This window comes from Rhinolophus sinicus, chromosome 16 (genome assembly GCF_057876585.1).
Source record: "Rhinolophus sinicus isolate RSI-liver-muscle chromosome 16, RSI-T2T, whole genome shotgun sequence".
Classification (NCBI taxonomy): domain Eukaryota; kingdom Metazoa; phylum Chordata; class Mammalia; order Chiroptera; family Rhinolophidae; genus Rhinolophus; species Rhinolophus sinicus.
The window spans coordinates 132,509,246-132,530,151 of record NC_142516.1 but is presented as its reverse complement, the minus strand read 5'-3'; the positions used below and the strand labels follow the sequence as shown (position 1 = coordinate 132,530,151).

The following is a 20,906-nucleotide window of genomic DNA, read 5'->3' as shown; positions in this document are numbered from 1 at the left end:
GACTCAATCACCTTCACATAGTGTGAACAGTGATCTGTGGGCAGAAAAATTGGATCCATCCTGGCTCCATAACCTGGGGCATGTCACTTTGATCTCTAGGCATTTCTAGTTCCTCATTTATAAATGGGGATAATAACACGTGCCCTTCCTACTTAAGGCTTTTACGAGGCAAAAATGAAGCCATGGATGTAAACGCAGTATGTAATCTAACATATTTTAACACTATTGCTCGTTTTTAATACTTTTATAAACTCCTAGGACTTGGGAGCCATAGGGTCATGGGTTTAAATCCCAGCTCTACCACTTACTAACCTCTAGACTTTGGGCAAGACTCTCATTTCCATTTCCTCATCTAACTGGCAGTGAAAGCACCCACCTCACAAGAGTCCTAAGAAGGGTGAACATATGGCACATGTGAAAATTAGGCTCAATACACTATCTGTTCCCTCTTTCATCTCTGTATCTCCCAACGTGTCCAATTTTTCACTCTGCCCATCAGGTGCCCAAAAATAAATCTGTATGTCATCAGTGTGGTGTCCCAGTCTCACATCTATCCCTCATGCCAGGCTCCCTAAGGAAGGACACACAATGTAAGATGAGGCGCAAATCCTTCCAGGACACAAAAAGATAAGGAGGAAGTAAAGTAGCCCCCGCTTCCTTCTATCCCATGGGACTTGGGCAGGAGGAGTGAAGAGATGTATAAACGGAACAAGGAAAGTGTGTGTGTGTGTGGGGGGGGGGGGGGGGAGGGATCCTGGAGATTGTGGAGACCCTGAAGAAGGCTCTGATATTACACCAGGTCTTTGGACTTCCCGCCTCAGGGCACCGTCATGCTCCTCCCCACTCCCATAGCCTGTGTGTGACTTCTGCTCCATGGGGCCAGAAGAGGCAGGGGGAACTGGCTGATCGGAGCAACTCTATGCTCAAGACACAAAACAAAGGGAGAGAGGTTTTCCACTGCCTCACAGGCATGTAGCCCAGTTCACCAGGCAGGAACAGAGGAGGAAATCCACAAGGAAATGCTAAGAATAACATACCAGACATTGAAAGAAACTGCTCAAGTTGTGGAAGACACAGAAGGGTGAAGACCCCCAACATGAACAAAGGAAACCTTGCCTAAAATCAGCACTCTAGAGCCATGCACACGAGCATGTGGGTGAGCAGACACACGAGGGTTGGCAGCAATCTACCTCCCTCCTGGCCTCCCACCTTTCTGCTCTCTTTTCATGAGTTTACCAAGGTTTATCAGAGTAACAAGCTAACAAGCAAAAACCACTTCAATGACTGTATTGTACTCTGCTCGGGTCCAGCATCATAAGTGCTGGATAGGTGTACAGATTGCTTCCATTAATTTATTCTCAGGAATCCTGAGGTATCTAGAGAATGACTTGCCACAGCACATAATGGTTACTATCGGAAGTCACTAGAATGCAAGCATTTCTGACTGTATGATACAGAAAAACAAACTTTCCAACACACAATCATGGTCCGTGTAGATTATTAGTTACAGGTCCATTTTTTTCCAAAACATAGTTTTCCCTCTATTCCTTCCTACTCTTTTCCCTTTCTTTTTCTGTATTTCTAAGGAACAACCAAGTGAAGGAAAATTAGAGTACTCATAGAACAGTCAGTGAACTAGTCTCTCTCATCTCTTTTCAGTGATGCTTTGAAAAGGAACACTTTCGTGAGACAGGTTGGTGGATGGCCTGGACTGATCCCCCAGGCCTCCTCTTAAATTAAGAAGAGTACTCCCTCAAGCCGGGACAAAGTTCTGACTTCCCTCCTCATATGTTTTTCCCTTTACTCTTCTCATAGTCAGCAATCCACTTTCCAATCCCACCACCTTCTGAATCAGCATTACCTAAAGCACCAGGAGCCCTCCCAGGAAGCACAAAGCAGATACTCTATGAACTTCCCCTTGAACTTGATTCAAACTCATACTCTCAGTTCAACTTGTGGTGAGTCAGCCAAGGTGTAAGAAGAGGTAGGGGAAGTGGGGCTGGAACAAGCTTCTGGGAAAGCCCCTGCTGCCACTGGAGTTCTTCTCTACCCAAACAAGCCACATGCCGGGAAAAGGCCCCGACCCCCTCCAGAAAGGAGAAGGAATCATACGTACAGTGATTTTGCTGGCTTGGTTCAGGGCTTCAACCCAGTCCTTCAGATCTTTCTGGTCATTGGCTTGAAGAAAATACCGCTGAGACAGGGCATTGATGACTGCAAAAGGCATAGGTAAGAAGGGAGAAAAATCAAGGTCAGAACACATGCCACACAACAAGACTCCACAAAACTAAGATGCCTGAAGTAGTGAGGTGGAGGATTCCCACAAAGTAGAGGGAGACTTGTCCCATGGTGTGAAGTCACACGCATGAATATTTGGAAAGCAGCAGTCTACACTTCTCTCTCTCTCTCTCTCTAAAAGTATGGACTATTCTATTGGCCACAAGAAAGATGCCTGACAACAACCTTAACATGCTGTTGTGCAGTGATGAGACAGCTGGTCTGCCATCCACAAGATACACGCTTGAACTGCTTTTCAGAGGTGCTAACAGATTTACATTCATGATAAAACAGATACAATATTGGCACCAGTGCTCCTTGTTTCCACTGGTACAACTGGCCTGGATTAGGAGTCTTGTCTGTGGTTGGGAAATGGAACAAAGCGTTCCTGAGATCAAATAATCAAATCTGTGACCTTGATCTCATTTTCAACCTGTTCTTTCCTCTGAGCACTCCATTAGGTTAACAATTCTGGATTCATAATATTTTTTTTTTTTTAAATAGATCTGAGTATGTCATTTTTGAGCTTAGCAATACGAGTATTTGAAAAAAAAGTGGGAGACTGAGAGCACCAAAGAGTATGAACCAACCTGAAGTTGGGAGAGAAGACAGCTCAAGGGGCCATTCTATTCTCCTAGTCTGAAGTATAAGAGGTGAGAATCATGGGGAAGACACAGAATTCATTGGCTCATTCATTCATTCAACAAATATTTATCGAGCACCTACTACGTGCCAGAACCATTCTACATGCTAAGGACACAGCAACGACAAAGCAGAGGAGTATCCTTGCCTTCACGAGCTTACACTCAGAATCACCCTCGATACACAACAGAAAACTGTTAACATTTCTCATAGTACTCAATACAGTACTGAAAACATAGTGGGAACCAAATAAATATTGTTGGTTCAATGATTTGAGGCATCCCCTGAGTCACCCCCAAAACTGTCAGTCGTTTGACAACAGTGAGACCCTCAACAGAATACTCCTTCTTTTTCTATTATCCCCCCCAACTTTTCCAAGTCTCCACCTCTCCTGAGCACACCACTACTGAGCTCTGAGATGAGGGTTCCTAGAAACTTCTAGTCGATTTTTTGCACTCCGCCCTGTGGAGTCAGGAAAACTTGTAACACCATTGGTCCTTGTACTTCTGTCTGATGTTATTAATAATCTTTGTGGTGACCAAGGAAAGCAGCATCACTTGAGACCCAGGAACACTGCTGTGACTGAAGTCACTCATACACACAGGGTGTAAGTCACGTGTGATCACAGGATCGTCTCTGTGCAAAAGAGGAAGTTGCTGTAGGGTGTTCAGAAACCCATCCTCTGGCTCAGTACTTACCAAAGCAAAATGGAGTTTTTGGTTTCTGCTTTGGGGTAGCTATGCTCACCTAAATCAAATAAAAAATAAAACAAACATGAGTATGTTTCTAATAGTGCTATAAAACAAAACATGTTTTTCAAATGTTTTAATTATGAAACTTTTCTTACAAAAAGAAGCATATACAAAACATATGTGAACACTTTAAAGAATAATAATTAAGTGGAAATCCTGTACTCATCATCCAGATTAAGAAATAGGACCTCATCAGCCCTATTTCTTACAAGTCCTCTGTGTGCCCTTCCCTGATAGAGTCCCATCCTCACCCCTCAGACAGAACCACTATCTTGATGTCTGTGTTAACCTTTACCCTTGCAAACACATTTTTAAAAGCCACTGAGTCCTGATAAAATTCTCCTTGGACCACAAAACCTTTACTGTCCCTACTCACACTAGCAAGATTCTACTCCTTTCAACCACCAAGCCCTGTCCCCAAACAGTTCTCCAAATTGAAGGTGGTATTGCTGCAAATACATAGATTCCAATTAGTGTTCACAGAAAGATGAGGCAGTATGTCACTCACTGCATTTGGACACACTGATGAATTCCCTGTATGTCTACCCTGACTGCTTTCCCATGAAAACATGCACTTCCCACATGTCCCAAGAGGGACTGATGGAATCACAGAGCATAATTATGTATTTAAGGAAAGGGCATAAGAAAGTAGAAATATTTCTATACCTCCTATTATTTCATCTCATCTTGCTTGTTCGATCCCACCTCTGGCACGTACATTCCTGAGTATGTACCTCACTCAGGTTCAAATACACTGAACGGATAAAGGAAAGCAACTCACATTCCATCATATGCACACACAGACTAGGTAACTGCCCTTGGTGGAGGCTGAACCTCCCTGGAGCAGTGCCTGGAGCAGCATCCACCACTGTACCTGGAATTTCTAAGGGGCCAGCCACCTTCCCCTGGGCCACAGGCTAGGAACTATTCCCACATTGTCATAATCCTCCTCTGGACACCATTCTCTTAATCCCCTTTCCAGCCAAGGGCCTTCTCCTACTTGAACTCATAGAGGGGATCTAGGAATGGTTCTTGCTTTAACAGCAGGCATGAAGCCAGGAGCTAAAGAAAAATTCTTGACTCAAAATTAAGGTTTCTTGGCTCACAGTTGCTAAGGGTCTGATAATGACTGACCCACCAGTCTGTCTGGGTTCTCACTCTCAGCTCCAAGTTCTTTCTATAGACCTGCCCAGATTCCTCAACAACCAAAATTAATCCTGCCCCAAATACTCAAGATGGAAATTGAGGTAGAGGCCTATCAAAGGAAGGCCTACCAAAGGGCTAGGGCTCCCAGTTGTGTGACCCCCATTTCCTATTCGGCCAAATAGGGATAATAATATCATACCCTCATAGAGCCATCGTGGGGATTAAATGTAATAGTGCAGGTGAAGTACTTAACCCATCCTGTTATACAGAAGCTGCTCAATAAAGGAAGGACCATTTCTTGCTTCTGATACCTCATTTCCTTTAAAATCCCATTCCATATTATTAATACAAGCAGTGCCATCTTTGGCCTTATGATCAAAATGCTGAGAGCACTGTGAGCTTCTCAAGGGCCTACAAAGAATGAATGAGACCTGAAGAAAATGCCTGGTCTCCAAAAACAAAATGAACATGGCATATTCAACATTAAAAACATTCAATTAAATGCCTGTACAACATTATATCAACCTCATTGAAACGTATTTAATTAAATGCCTACAAGATATCACATTATGTCAACTTCATCAATGTTTCATCTAAACATTCACAAAAATTTCATTACATTCAAAAATAATTAGTAGCTTTGATTTTCTTAGTTGACAATAACCCATGGGTATGCAAGATGACTTCCACAAAATTAGAGGCAATCAAAAATTCAATGAGTTACAGCCAAATCATTCCAAAAGTAAAATGATTAAAATCCTTTCAAATATTTCACAGCCAAACAATTGTATTTAATGAGAAATGTGGGTTCATTCTGATATGTTTACCATGAAATGAGGTAGAGGCCATAGGGCCTAAGAAAGTCTTTAAGTGGTTCTGAATACCATGAAGATTTAAGCACAGGTGAACCCACATATCCTGAGTTCAAACACCGACTACTGAAATCCAGGCATGTCTTGACCACTCCCAAGAACTGTGCGCTGGAGCTGCATGACATCACAGCCCTGGCGCCCACGCTATCTTGTTTTCCTGGGTTTCTGACCCTGGAATTCAATCTGAACCACAGTGTGGACCTTTACCCTGCTCGCATTCTGATCTGTCTATGACTCATTTTCTTCCTCTGTCGCTCAGCAGCCATTTTCCTACAGGTCCTCACGCCCATAAACTCCGTGTCCTGCCCTTTGTTCCTGCATAACCCTGACCGTCATGGACCTACCTGGGCCATCCCAAACCTTAGAACCCACCTGTCTCATGACTCCCTTTCTACTTTTGGCTTTCGAATGGCAATGAGAAGCTGGTGCTTCGAGACCTTCTCTGGCTTATTAGGAGACTCTTTCTTCCAGAACCTGACATTTACCATTGACTAGAAAGTGCACCACTGGTGGACACTTTTCACCCTGGTTGGATGATAAACAGTCCACTCTGACCACAACTGATTACCAGCTTATACTGTGAGAATGCTACCCAAGTGCTTATTACGGGAACTGAAGCTTTCAAAGAGATACCTGGTTTTTCGTTGTTTGGTTTTTTATATGTTCTCCAGGTTTCAGTCAGGGTGATGACATGCACACACATCTATCATTTGCCTAATGCCTCATGGCCTACCGCAGGAGGATTATTTGGCAAAGCAGCTCCTTGCTGAATTAACAAGATATTAGTTCTAGTTCTGCCCTGATGGGCTGTTAGCAAGGATAAGACCCTCAATGTCTCTGATCAGCTTGCTGATTAGCAAAGCCAGAGTGAAATTACTAGTCCCCTTCCTAGTCACAGACTGGCACAAGAGGAAAATGAAGTCGTAGCTACCTGTGCTGTGCCCCTCAGAGAGAAGGGCCAAGGTGGGGTCTCCTTTACTATGGACAGGCAGCTCTGGCCTGCCCCTGGTATCTTGGTGACCACAGAAGCAGAATCCCCGGTGCCTGGGAAGTATAACCCCTCTTCCCACACCCCTACCACATGTTGGTGACCAAGCCAGGCTGTGCAGCCTCCTTCAGATGTGGTGAAGGAGCAGAAGCTCCTGAAGAAGTGTGGCTGACAGGCTGATTCTCGTGAGGACGGCCAAATGTAACCACCCACCTGCACGCCCCGAGGTGGCCACAGCTGACTACCTGCACAACTGTGGTTGACTAGTGGATCCTGGATTATGCAAGCAGCGAGAGGAGGCCGGGGATGTGAAGGGGGATGAACACGGGTCACCCAGAGAGTGACGCAGATAAGGCCGCTCCACAGTGAGACATACTCTCAGGAACTTGCTCTTATCAGATCAAACAAAGACCACAGAAGCAGCCAGCTCATCAGTGGCAGGGCTCTGCTAGCCAGCCCCACCCTGCCTGCCCTTGGCCGGAAGTAGAGTTGGGGCCCCTCTGGCAGAGCAGCAGCAGCAGAACAAGGTCTTGGAGCTCTGGTGCAGCTCTGCTCCACTGTTCAGGATGACACTGCCCAATAAGGTGACATCAACAGCAGGGGAAGAAGAAGCTATCTACAAAGAATGATTGGAAGGGCTCTACGTCAGAGTCTCTGGACCAGTCAGGGGTTCAATGAGCCCTGAGATTACAGGCAAAATCATGGCATGTACACACATATACATACTTTGCCTGGAAAATGAGTCCACTCTTTTCATTAGATTCGCCAAAGGATTCATAACCCACCCAAGTTAGAAACGTGGGCCCTGAGATAAAAGATTCATTTGATGTAAACCCTGAGAAGGAATTATCTGCTAAGATGGACTCCACATGGTCAACTGATTGCTCAAATTTTGTAAATAATCAAAGCCTAGCAGCCATCTGCTGACAGGGGCTTCTCGTGTACTCTGTATACCAGGAAGAACCTCAGACCGAACTCTTGGCTTCCCGAATTATAGGCCCTGTTCCATTTACACCTTCTAAGTCAACAATTATAAGGGAGTTCCGAGTTCTGTCTTTCAACCAATGGACTGAGACCTTCATGGTCCAATCAGTACACAATTATATCCTCCTTTACATTTAAACCCACAAATCAGAACTGCTCCGTAACAACCAATCAAAGTGCGCAATGCCGATGAATCAGGACTGCATGATTTGCACCAACCAGAACTGTACAAATTTGGATACCTCATTTACATAAAATGGATCTAATCGGGAACTTTCTCTACAAAAGGCAGTATACTTCTGGTTTCTGCCAGAGGCTGCATCTCCCTGGTTTGCAAACTGTTCACATGAATGAAATCTCTCCATTTTCTAATATTCTTTGGGGGGAATTTCTGTTGACAGGAACCACTGTTCCAGGAAGGTCTTCCTTACAACTACTGCAGGCAAGGCTCTGACAAAAAAGGGATGGGGCAGTGGGCTGGCTGTATAAAAGAGAAGGTCCGTCAGGCAAAGTGGGAAGGTGGGTGGCGCCAAAGGCTGGCATCAATTATTTTATAATTTGCCCAAGAACTGATCCTGCTGCCACTGATGCCCTGGATGACATCAAGTCAAGAACTTTCATCTCTGGCCTCTCTGAACGACCCCGTCTTCCCACTGGCCCTCACACAAGAGCGATGGAAGAGCCCCCCTGAACAGAGGCCACACAATACACCACAAGCCAGGCTGACACTGTGCTGAAATGCTTTACTCTGGGAGGGAACAGCTAGGGGTTAACAAGAAATAAGCTGGAATGCTGAATTTGATACTGGTACCACAGCTAAATGTTTTTCTGGGAAAACCCCTGCTTTCTGGCATTGGGTGAGGCAGGAGTTAAAGGCCCTCAGCTCTGTGTAACCTGACCCACGGCAGCTGTGGGTTTTGCAAAAGGCCCATCCAGGCCTGCCTCTCCCATGAAAGGGTCAAAGTCAGGTCCATCCTTTCTGAAAGAGGCTGCCTCCAAAGCTGAGAATTCTAAAAACCCTATCTGAGCTGCATTTATAAATCACGATTCAGCAGAAGATTGCAGTCACTCGTCCCCCACCAAAAAAAAAAAAAAATCTTCCCAAACCCTCTCAAACAGAAGAGGGCTTCGGGTTTCATTAATACTGAGGTTCTCTGCTTCCGACCACACCCCCTGGGCCCCCGGATTCTCTTTCTCTGAATCTCTTGGAGAAATGACCTAATGAGCTCACAGCAAGTCTGGACAGGAGAGAGGAGGACCCAGGCCTCTGGCCCGCCTGGCCCCAGAGGCAGCCACATTTCTTACCACAAGGCATGCACAAAGCTGTGCTTTCAAAGGCCCTTCCCTCTTCCCCCAGGTCATTATCTCCTCTCTAATGAGCTCAGACACTGCCCTGCATGTCTGCCTCGGCACCCAGCTGTGTCTGCCAGACTCGCCAATAGCCCCTGCTGCGGCCTCCACCTCCCCTTGGCCCCCTGACCAGCTGAGTTGGAGGGCTGAATCCAAGGACTCACAGAGCTTGTTACAAGAAGGAGCCAGGAGCTGCTCAGATTAGGGTCCCCTCCAACCTGTCTCAACCCAGAGGGATGGAGAAGCTGGACAAGAAAGCAGAAGTCCCCAAGAGGCCTAAAGTGAGGAGTACATGGGGAGAGCAGAACTTCGGGAACCTTAGTGCTGGCTGGGTGCCACCTGGCTCTCCTCACTGGACAAAGAGTTCCTCTTTCTGGTGAGGCTCTAAATTCCCTGGCCTTTTTTATCACTGCTGCATCATGGGTCAGCCCTGGAGCCTGCTCCAGGGAGGGGCCGCCAAAAGAAGCTGATTTCAGCAGCTACATCTGGGCCTCATCAACCAGCCCCAAGCATCACCCCCAGGTCTCAGCACCACAGAGGGTCTGCTCTCACCCCATCTGCACAAACTAGACCAGGGCCGGCCTGTCAGCCTGCCTGCCAGACTCTCCAGCAGTTATCTGGCTGCTGCATGGTGTCCTGGTCCATCTGAGTATCTTCCCAGGGCATTCGTAGCCTTCCCTCGGCAGTAAGCCTGTCCAGGGGATTGATAAAATTCCAGTGCAGCCCCAACTCTTTCTGAGCGGCTTCTGTTTAATTATACCCTCTGGGAGAATTCCTTACAGTCACTGGGGGTTTCTGTTGTTGTCTTTGTGTTCCTCCTTGTCCCAATTACAAAAAAGGTCATGTCCCACTCCTACCCCCACCACTTATACCTCCTCTGCTGGAGCTCAGAGCATCTCTGACTGATGTGTCCCAGGAGTAAGAGGCTGCAGGCCTACCCTCCAAAAACCTGCTGACCTCACTCCACCCACTCCCGATCAGCAGCACAGCTTCCATAGGCAGCGGTGAGGAAAGAGAGCATTTCACTGCCCGTGCAACATCTCCATATGCTAACGCCCAAAGGATTTGACACTTCCTCTTGTTTAGATACTAAACCTACTTACAGAATATAAATTCCCAGCGCTCCAGGCCAACATTACCTTCGAGATGTAGGTCAGCTGCAAAGATCCGACAGCTCCTGCCCCAATTGCCAGGTTCTGAAAGAAATACGTGTTTCATTTTAAGAAGGATGCTATGTGAGGCCACGGAAAGGGCACCAAGAGATAGGAGGCCATGATTCTAGTTCCGTTTATGCCCTTTACTGGCTTTGCAACCATTCTTGACTCACTTTCCTCCCCCTGTAAAACAGTGGTAATTCTTGCCACTATATGTGTGCATTAACATTACCCATGGCCTTATTATAGAGAGATATCCTAATACAGTGCTACACCATTTGACTATAAATAAGTTCCTTAACCACTAAGCTTCGGTCTTCCCTTCTGATAACAATACCTACTTCACAAGGCAGTTGTAAGGATGAGTTAAGACATTTAAGAGCATGTGGAACAATCCCTGGAACACAGATGACTCTCAACAAGTGTTAGCAATTACTTTTGTCTGTCGGGACTGCTCTGATTTCCTTGTTGGCTTGGTTCTGTTTGATGCCAACTAAAATTCTTTCATACTATATAGGGTACAGATTCACACAATACAGAAATAAAAAAATACAGCTGTTCAGTCTATTTCATAGGACTGTTACGAGTACCAAATGGAATGATGTCCATACACTATAAAACACCAACTAAAATGTACTAGTAAAATAGCAAGAAATTCACAGGCACCTTGTGTGGCCATATGTACCTTGGAAAATCTCTTTGGCTTTCTAATTTCTCTACCGTCAGAAATGAAGCAATGACACAGGGATGGTAGCGCACCAAAGAAATGGCCAAGAAATCATAGCTATGGAGTTTCCAACGTCTTACTTGGAAAATCCATTCCCTGTGAACCTGAGAACCTGTCCATAGCTCCGGGTGACCTCTTAAACTGTTTCCATAAGCTTAAAGAGTAACCTTGAGCACCCATTACTGGGGGTCATCTCAAAGCAATAAACAGAGGTGAATCTTGGATAATGGGAATTTATTAGGTTGGTGCAAAAGTAATTGCGGTTTTTTGCAATTATTTTTAACCTTTGAAACCACAATTGCTTTTGCACCAACCTAACAGTAAATTTCCTAAAGGGTTAACAGTGAAATGAGTCATTTGGGGAGACTGCCGTTAAGAAGTATCTTAGATGGAAAGGAAGAATCATTCTAGGTGCAATTATCTAAATTAACATACATCTTTTGAAGCAAATCCAATGTGTGAAATGTCCGATACATAAAAAAAAAAAATGGATGGGAATACTACCATGCTAGGAGGATTCTCAGAACCTTAGCATTTTAGAGTGACAGAGCTAGAAAGGACATCTCCCTACTTTTGCAAATGAGGCCATATGTCTAAAAGCTGCCTTTGAGTAGTGAGATTAGCATTTCAAATATGGATGACTTGATTTACACATTTTTTTTTCCAATTACACAGTGACTGCATTTGCTTATTTTTTTAGGAAACCTCTATCGGGTAAAGAGAGATAGGCCTTGTAACCCCTAAGTCAGAGTCCAAAAAGGAGCCACAACCACCCAAAAGGGCGGTGAGTGGCTGACTGCCCCAGAGGAAGTGAACCACTCTGGACGAGGACTCAGGTCCTCCTGAGTGAGACGGCCAAAAGCAAGCCCATGTAAAAAAAAAAAAAAAAAAGCAAGCCCATGTCTCCACAGCCTCCAGACACACACAGAGCACCCAGCCCACCCCAGCCCCTCGTTTTGCACTTGAGGAAAGTGACTTGTGAGGAGATTTGACCAAGGTCACATAATTGGCAACTTCCACCCCGATGCCCTAGAAGCAGCACAGTGTCATTTAAAAAGCTTGAGCTGTTGGAATTCTAGCTGTGCCATTACTGCCCTATGGCTGTAGGCAAGTTGCTTTACCTATAAAACTGGGATAATAAGCCCTGTTTCATGAGCTTGTCGGGGGAACGGCATGAAAATACATAGAGAGAGCTGAGCTGTGGTAGTTCTTATCCCCGACCCACATGCTAATTACAAGGTACAGACGCCAAGTCTCAGGGCTGGTCTTGCACAACTCACTCTCCTGACCCCAAACCACAGCCCAAAGGCCTCCAGAGCCCTATCTTGAATGATGAGTGATGAAGTGGGACTTGGGGAACCATTCAGACACTAACCCACATGTAATGACAGATAGAAGCCGATCAGATTTCAACTACTTCATCCCCTCCACCCTCCAGGGTTGCTCCACCCTCAGTCCCCTCCTCCCCTTAGCTCTCTTGCTTCAGAGAGGAAGAGATGGCAGAAGTTCTCCCAGCAGTTCTCCCAGCGCAGTTACCCTGGGGGCTGGGGGCTGGCCTCACTCCCTTTACCCACAGCCCACCTACCATCTGCTCCTAGGCTCTTGTGCACCTCTTCTCTACCATGAGAAGCCAGGAAAATTGACAAATATCTGAAAAGGCAGTTACCCCACCCCCACCCCACCCCACCTTCCTCATCACCCAGGGGGAAATGAATGACAGGAGAAAACAGCTCCAGGATCACTGAGGCTTGATCCAGAATGATGGCTCAGTGTCCACTCCAATTACTGACCCTAGGAGATTAATGGTAACAGCTCGCTGCCAGGGTGGCAGCCCGAGGCAGACACTTCCTGGTCAACTTCATTCATGCCAAATGCCTGGGCTGAGGGCCTCAGCAGCCAAATGTCAGGGCAGGAACACCAGGAAACAGCACCTGGGGAGGGGCAGGGTGTCGGAGACAGCAAGCTGCCTCTCCTGGCCACAGCACCATCTCCTGCAGGGACAGGACAAGAGGGCCCACCCACCTGCTCGAAGCCTGCTCTACTGACTGCAGCCCGCCCTCATCTCTCCTCTCACTGTTTTCATGTACACGGGTCCTGCTCCAACTTTGGTGCACAACAGAATCTCCTGGGGAGCTTGTTTGAAAAGGCCCAGGCTCAAGTCTCACCGAAAAAAACACTAAATCACAATCAAGTGGAATGTGGGCAGAACATGTACATTTTTTTTTTAATGTTCCCAAGTGATCCCTAAATAGGCCTAAGTTTGAGAACAACTGGTCTACGTGACAAAATCTAGCCCTGGATTCTGTATTCAAGTATATTTTTCTGTGAGTTTAAGTCTCTTCCTACTAGATTTTAAGCACACTGAGAACATGGGTAGAATCCTATTCCTCTACACAGCAGACTCCTCAATTTTTTAATGAAAACACTATTTACATGGTGGGTAAGTTCCCAAACCAATCCATGAACGCCTGCTACACTCATGGAGTCCTGGAATATGACACAGCTTCTATCCACCACGGGCAAACAATGTTTCTTTGGGAGACTTGTTCATGTTTGGAAACTGGATGTCATCTACTTTGCAGTTCCCATGACCTGGGGCAGGGTTCCTGTGGGACAGGAATTGGGTAGAGGGGGCCTGAAAGGACTGTACCAGCTAAAACAGCTTCAAGGACTTGGGGAGAGGGAGTAGAGGAATGGGCGAGGAAAAGGGACAGGAAACACCTGAGACGAGCGCCTCTGAGCTGATGGGGAGTGCAGACAGATGTTGGAGGGAAGGCTGCTTGCTATGTGAATCACCTGGGGAGATTTTTTTTTAAAACAAACTAATATTCATGCTTTATCCCTAGGGTTTTAACTGATCTGGGGTAGGGCCCAGGTACCCGTATGTTTTTAGAGTGCCCCGGCGATGCCACTGTGCCACCAGGTTTGAGGACCACTGCTGCCGACACTGGCTAGTCCTGCTGACTCTGCACTGGAGACGCAGCAGTTGGTGAGAGAAAGGGTCACACCCAGCCACAACCCACAGAGTGACCCTGGTTGCTGCACCAGCAGTAAATAGGGAGGAAGAAGAGAAGGGCAGGGCTGTGGGCAGGGAGAGAAGAGATTCCAGGCACGTGCATGGCTGGCAGCCACTGTGTGTGAAAATGTCTGTAAGTCAGGAGCAACTTGCAAATTTCTGGGACTTCTAAATTTTTTGGAACCACGTAGGGCCCAGGGCATTAAATGACTGATGGTTTTATGAAGACACTGCCAGCGGCTTGCTTTTTGTTCAAGTGTTCTTCTGCCACCAAGGCCCTCAAAGGAGCTCCCACTCTCCAGGAATGGAAAATATAGGGTTGATTCTTTTCCATCGCCAAGGAAGAAGCTGAGGTGCCCACACAGAGCTGTGACACACCTCTCAGGGTAGGCTGTCTTTCTAGAAGCAACATCATTATTTCGTGTTGAAATAAAAAATGTTCCCATCTTCTAGTGAGAGTAACAAGAAGCATAGAAATGACCAGAAGATCTAACTATAGATTCATAAATTCACAGAACATCAGCACTAAAAGGTTCTATTGATGCCTCGTCATTCACCATGTGAGGTGTCTAAGACTCAACTTGGGGAAATGACTTCCTCAGGGAGGCAAATGAAGACAGACAGAGCTCATCACTCCCAACATTAATCTGCTGCTTGGACAAAGCACAACTTGAGAAAAGAAGACAGAAACTGACATATATTCAGAGTCTATTATGCACCAGGTCTGCTGTTAGGTACTTTTGCACATTGTCACTTAATCCTAACAATCCCATTTTACAGATGAAGAAACTAAGGCTTAAACAGGTGAAGCAACTTGCCCAAGGTGACAAAGGTACTGAGTAGTCAGGCCAGTATTCGAACCCAACCCTTCCTGAGTCTCAAATCCCATACACTTTCCTTTCTACCATGCCACCTCCCATGAGACAATCCTTCAAATGTACAAGGACCTGCTCATTATCTAAGAGTTGATTATCAATGAAAGGTAAATACAAGGACAGGACCAGCAGGGTTACACCAAAAGAGGCCCTGTACAGTTGCCCAAGCTGGGCAGGGCAGGAACTAGTCAAACTGGCTCTTAGGTGCCAAACTCCAAAGGACCACAACTTCAGACAGTGGAAAAGGAGAAGGAGAGATGCTGGTGCCTTCTTACCTTCTCTTCTAGCCCTCGAATGCCTAGCAGACAGCAAGGAACACAGCAGGCAGGCAAAACCAGCTTGCTGGTTAACTAGTGGGACAAGGAGGAAAGGAATGCAGGTGGAGATCCCGTAAGTAGGGCATAAGCCACCGTGGCTGCCCATGGCCTGAAACCGTAACTCAAACCACCAAAAACCAAGGCCAGACACAGACTCTCAGGGAAGGACTTGCCTGAGAAGAGCTATGTGATGGGATCGAAGGGAAGAGCATTATTCCCTCTGCCCACCAATCTACAGCTCTCACCCTGGCATGAGAGAATAACCCAAAAAAAAGTACCCAAGCTCCTCCCAGGTATTAGATGACATGGGACTTTACCTGCTGCTCTGGCATCAGACACGACTCCTCCCCTCCATCCTATAGCTCCACTTCCCACAACTAACTGGAGGAAAGGAGAAATGCCCATGGCTACTCTCTTCATGCCCCAGTTCAAAAACATGCACTTAATCTTTCTCGTCAAGAAAAGTCAATTCTATATCATAAACTGCTGTGTTGGTGTAATGCTTTCATTCTGTTATCTGGATGTCTCTTCCTTGTGGACGTGCACCAACACCGGCTTTGGCCAGAAACGACTTCATGATGTGTCAGTCTCTTGGCCACCACAGTCCCAGCTCCTTCACTTCCTTCTTCCAATCCTGGCGACAACGACCTAAAGACATGGTGAAACTCCTGGGCTCTAGGTAACAGCCCGGACACATTCAGGTTCCAAGACATCAACTACTGGCCACCTAAACGGTTCTGAAACCTTCCACTCAATAAGCCAAAGCCGTCATCCCTTTCCTCAATTCAGCCTCCTCCACATTTCCCTCAAAGTCAATCATCATTTCCCCTCCGCCCTCTAACTGGTTCCCTTCCCAAGTTCCCCACTTCAGCAACTGCACCTTCTACCCCCAGTCAAGCAGGCACGAAACCTTTGACTCGCCTACTGCACCTTCAGTCAGTCACCAAGCCCGTCATTTTCTTCCTTCCCACGGCCTTTAAATCTGTCCCTTCCACTCCATTCCCACCATTCCCATCATCACTGCAGATACATAAGGAAGCTGTCGGACCACTCCTCGCTCTCATCTCCAATTCCAGGCTCTCTCTACTTTCCCGTCCTGCGGATGTCACTGCCAGAACAAATTTCCTTAACGAATCACATCTCTGTAACACTTTAGAGTTTATCAAAGCACTTTCACATACATTACTTTATTTAATCTTGACAGCAAGCATGTCACAGATGGAGATAATTCATATCATTACCCGTATTTTACAGATGACGGGGGAGGCTCTAAACAATGGATGCTTCCCTAATTAACGTATTCATTAAGTCATCCTGTGCTCAGCTGAAATAACGAATACAAATTGGCTATGAAGCAAAATCTAATATGCAGCCCTGTCCCAAACAGCCCTGTTTTTCCTTAGAGACATTACTTTATTAATAAAATTGCATTCTTGTATATAAATATATAAAATATATAAAAACAGATGCAACAGATATATTAAACAAATACTAAAGGTTAACATCTAAAGCAAAACATAACAATATAGCCAAAGACAAATTTTAAGAAAACTTGGAACAGTCATCACCATGGTTTTGCCTTAGTTGCTTGGACTTTCATACGAAGTAGTGCTGTTAACAGGACTATCCATCCCAAAGGGTTTCTCAGGTGTACTTTTTAACTTAGGCAAAATAAGTCTTGTTATAGAGACAAGAATTAGTTTTAAAAATTAAGATTACCATAGAAAACACACAAAGCAAAATTGCACTTACAGTATTTTAACGCTCAAGAAGTCCACACATTAATTCTAAAAACATTAATTTAATAATAATTAAGCCTAAACAGAGTTTGCATTCTAAGTAAAAGTACAGAGCTGTCACTTCAAATCTTCTTTTGGAATTTTTCTTCCCAAAGGAATTCTGCATTCTTACTCTAACACAATATAGACAAAAGCATGTCAGAAATTCTACTTAACACTTGAAATTATGTGTCCACATGGATAGCTAACATACCAACTACACAAAATCCACGAATTAAAAAAACACTTCACCCAAACAATTGTTGAAGATCTAAGAGTTATCATGATGCTTGTACCGACAGAGAATATCTCTCGACAAACACACAAGAAACTGGTAATACTGGTTGCCTCTGGCTAGGGGAAAATGTACTGGGGAACAGCAGTAGGAGGGAGAAACCTGTCACTACATCAGCTTTCCAGCGTTTCAAATTTTGTACCATGTGCATGTGTTGGCCAGTTTTAAACAAAGTTATCTTACCAGTTCTTGGCATTTTTGACAGAGTGAAGCATATTACCCAAAAACTCTTTGAAATATTGTTGGATTTCAGCCAAATTTTTCTTAAGAAGGTTTCTGATACAGAAAATGCAATTAAAAAAAAAAACAATAAACAATTTTTGCCTAGCCTTTAAGACGAAACTATTGTCCATTATACGCTATGTACTAGTATAATTTCCACCCACTCTACCATATTCTTTCTACTAAAATGCAGCGAAATGTTCATCTTTTTGTCAGCAAGCTGAAGCTCTTTGCCCTTTTCAATAAAAAGAATTGCTTTCAGCTTATTCAAAAAAAAAAAAAAAAAGCAAAAAGCAAAGGGTTTTTATTAGAGCCCCAGAGATACCAGGAGAGATGCAGAGATATAATCTTTTTTGATATTATGGATATTTTGTTTCATAATTTACATCATGGCCTTTGGAACATAAAAGCATCTCAGTATTTTGGGACAAGAGAGAAAATACATTTTACAGAATAAATTTGAGAAGAACAACAATCTAGTGTAATATTGTTTCCATGCTTCTGTTTATCCTTTGTTCGGGGCTATATAATTTAGCCTTGCAACTACTTGGCCAAGTGGGCATTAGAAAGGTGGACCGTCAGCGTTGCTGTGCAACTAAAACATAGTTAGTTACTCAGTAGGTCAGAGTAATGAAGTCGAGAAGCCTAATTAAGGAATTTCATCTCCCCTCTCACGATCGGGACCAACATTAAACTAAAATACAAGTGCTGGTGCCATTGTAGCATAGAAATGTTTTAAGGGAAATACAGCTAATGCTTGTTTCTATTTAAGAATTCTTGTGTTAGCTATATTTTAGTAAAAATCTTTTTTAAAAACGAATTATCTGCGTGCTTAATGTTGTCAACGTATTGATTTTTAAATGCATTAGCCACATCAGTGGCCATAATCAATACAATCGAAACTTTCCATTTAGAGTGGTCCTTTTTAGCTAATGGGTTTCGCCCTAGATCTGTTTGGGATCACCAGGGCTTGTGTTTAAAAACCTTGACTCCTTACTTTACCCCATCGATTCTAAATTCTGTCAGGCAGGCATTCAAGGCTGTGCCTGGTCCAAGCAGGCTGACCCCTATCATGCATCCAAGTCTATGTTCTGTGAGCAGACACTGTCACCGGCCTCCGTCTCGGCCATTTGGCTGTGTCACAATGTGCAGTACCTACAGCTGCTTCAGAGGCTGCCTGCAGGCGATGGAGGCCACTTGGCCCACATTTGTAGAGCCAGTGACTGTCCAGCAGGGCACAGGGAAGTTCGGCTCCCTTGGGACCATGCTTCGGCCTCACACACTGTGCTCCCTGCTGCAGCATCGGGCTAAGGCCTGCCCTCTGCAGACTTCTCACGAGTTCACACTCATGTCTGGCTTCCTCCCCTTCCACGTGCTGCTTCCCAGCACACCTGACACTCTCAGGAGAATGTTTCCTTACTAAAGAACTCGCCACAAATCCTTGTCCCCGGGTCTCCTGGGGAACCCGACCTTAAACATCCTCTAACCAGGAGAGCTCACCTTCCCTCCTCGGTGCTGCCTTTGCCCCATAATGACTGCTGTTTCCCTCTCTGAGAACGCCCTCCTCTTCCCCTTCCTCCAGGGGGCACAACAAAAATCAAATGACATATTGTAAGTGAAAACACTTCAAAACCCGTAAAGTGCGCTACAGATAGGAATCACTTATAGTAATAATTACTACTCTAACGTTACCCACCCTTCCAGACCTGCATCTAGTGCCACCCCCCAGAGAGGACAATGACTTGCTTACATACAAAACAACTTGGTGGCAGCGCCAGGATCTGATCCTTCACCTCCTGTCGCCCAGGTCTGAGAACTTTCCATCTAAGTAAGACTCCACCTCCGGGCCTGCCTCTTCCCCTGATGGCAGCGGCAGGGAACGTTGCAGCCCTTCTCCCTCAACCAACAATACGTATTGGCAGCCGGGTGGTTCCCCTGAAGGATATGCTATCTTGTTATAAAGATGGACTCAGATTTCTAGCTCTATAGGTTTGTGTGCGTTGTTTTCATCTCCCCACCTGAACCTGAAGCTTCCTAATGGCAAGGACCTCATTCACTGAGTTCACCTTCCACATCACCCACAGGACCCTGCCCAGGGCTGAGCACACACACGAGGAGGAGGAAGGAGGCAGGCAAGGGAGAAGAGTGCAGACACTCGAGTCAGACAGACAACTCCAGCTCTGCACGCATTACCATCTGTGCAACCTTGAGCAAAGGCGCTGCACTTCTCAGCACCTTGCAGAGTACTGTGAGAGTGACAATAGTCCCTGAGTCCCAGGACTATTGCAAGGACTTCATCAGGTGATATATGTAAAGCATTTCACACAATGGCTGGCATAAGGCGACCACCCAGGTAAGTATAATCCGTGGGTAGTAATAACAGTAACAGTGGTAGTCAAACAGGCTCCATAAACACCAGCTACCAAGGGCTTTACACAGGCAAGATCAGAGACCTGGGTTCAGAAAAACCCCTGCTTACTAATGTCTACTAAATAACGAACATACCATACCAGGTATCTCCTTTTCCCTATAAATATAGGATGTTCAGTGAGAGAACAGAGTCCCCAGGGTCTCTCTCCACGGGGACAGACCAAAACCCTCCAGTTTCCTCTTGGAGATCACCTCTGATCCGTCTTCTCCTGACCCCTGGCATGCTGCTCTGCCTCACTCTACAGAACTTCCATTTGGTTTAGGCTACGTCCCCAACCCCAGGAGAGCGGTGTCGGGCCACTCTGTAATTCGTAACAGCCTCCCTTCTGACAGCTTCATTAGTTTGTTCATTCATTCATTCAATGAGCACATATTTATCAAATGCTGGACACTGTGGATCAAAGGCTAAACCAGATGAGCCCCGTGCCATCTACGAGCTCCCAGCCCTGAGAGTCCTCTGGCATCTATTTCTTAATCAGATACTACCTTTGAAAGCTTTCCTTCCTCCCAAGCAACATTAAGATGATTGTCTCATTATTAGCAATAATAGCAGAGGAACGAGAGTCAGTCTGCCAGGGCTCTGCCACTTTCTCATTATGTAACCATGGGCAAATTTCTTCCCCGCTCTGCCTCACCCACCTCACCTTTAGAATGAGGACAATAATACCTACCAATTAGACTGCTGTCAGAATGTAATGAAAACCCAATGAAGTCTTTAGAACAGTGCTCGACACATAAATAAGTGTTCACTAATACTATTTCACAACTTAGAACAACATTCAATCTCGAGTCTAGAATGGTTGTTTGGCCATTAATACAACAAAGAGCTAAGCCAACAACTAAAGAAGTAAAATGTTCTCAAATATTGCTATGTCACAGCAATATTTCTTTTTTCAGCATATGCCAAGCCAGCCGAAATTTCTGCTCTCAGGGAAAATGTAAAGAATTTCCAGCAGGGGCCACAAGTTTTATCCGGTACCTCAAACTCAAAGAAGGCTCTAGCATAAAGAGCATCCTGAGTGCTCAGTTGCCAGGGAAACACAGGAGGCTGTCCTAGGCAGGGTTGGACCGACTGCAGAGG

The 20,906-nt window shown here is 45.4% G+C and overlaps 1 protein-coding gene across 5 annotated transcripts in view; it reads right to left on the bottom strand.

The window, feature by feature from the left end:
* Positions 1-20,906, bottom strand: part of PLEKHA2 (pleckstrin homology domain containing A2) — a 69,533-nt gene that overhangs the window by 21,266 nt on the left and 27,361 nt on the right. For 4 of the 5 annotated variants that reach the window (XM_019748152.3, XM_019748151.3, XM_019748153.3 and 1 more), the window contains 3 exons: positions 10,151-10,207; positions 3,618-3,666; positions 2,117-2,214 (listed from right to left, as the gene is read on the bottom strand). In XM_019748152.3, the coding sequence (XP_019603711.3) occupies positions 2,117-2,214; positions 3,618-3,666; positions 10,151-10,207 (204 nt within the window). The remainder of the gene's footprint in view (positions 1-2,116; positions 2,215-3,617; positions 3,667-10,150; positions 10,208-20,906) is intronic. The other variant, XM_074329608.2, reaches the window with a different exon arrangement.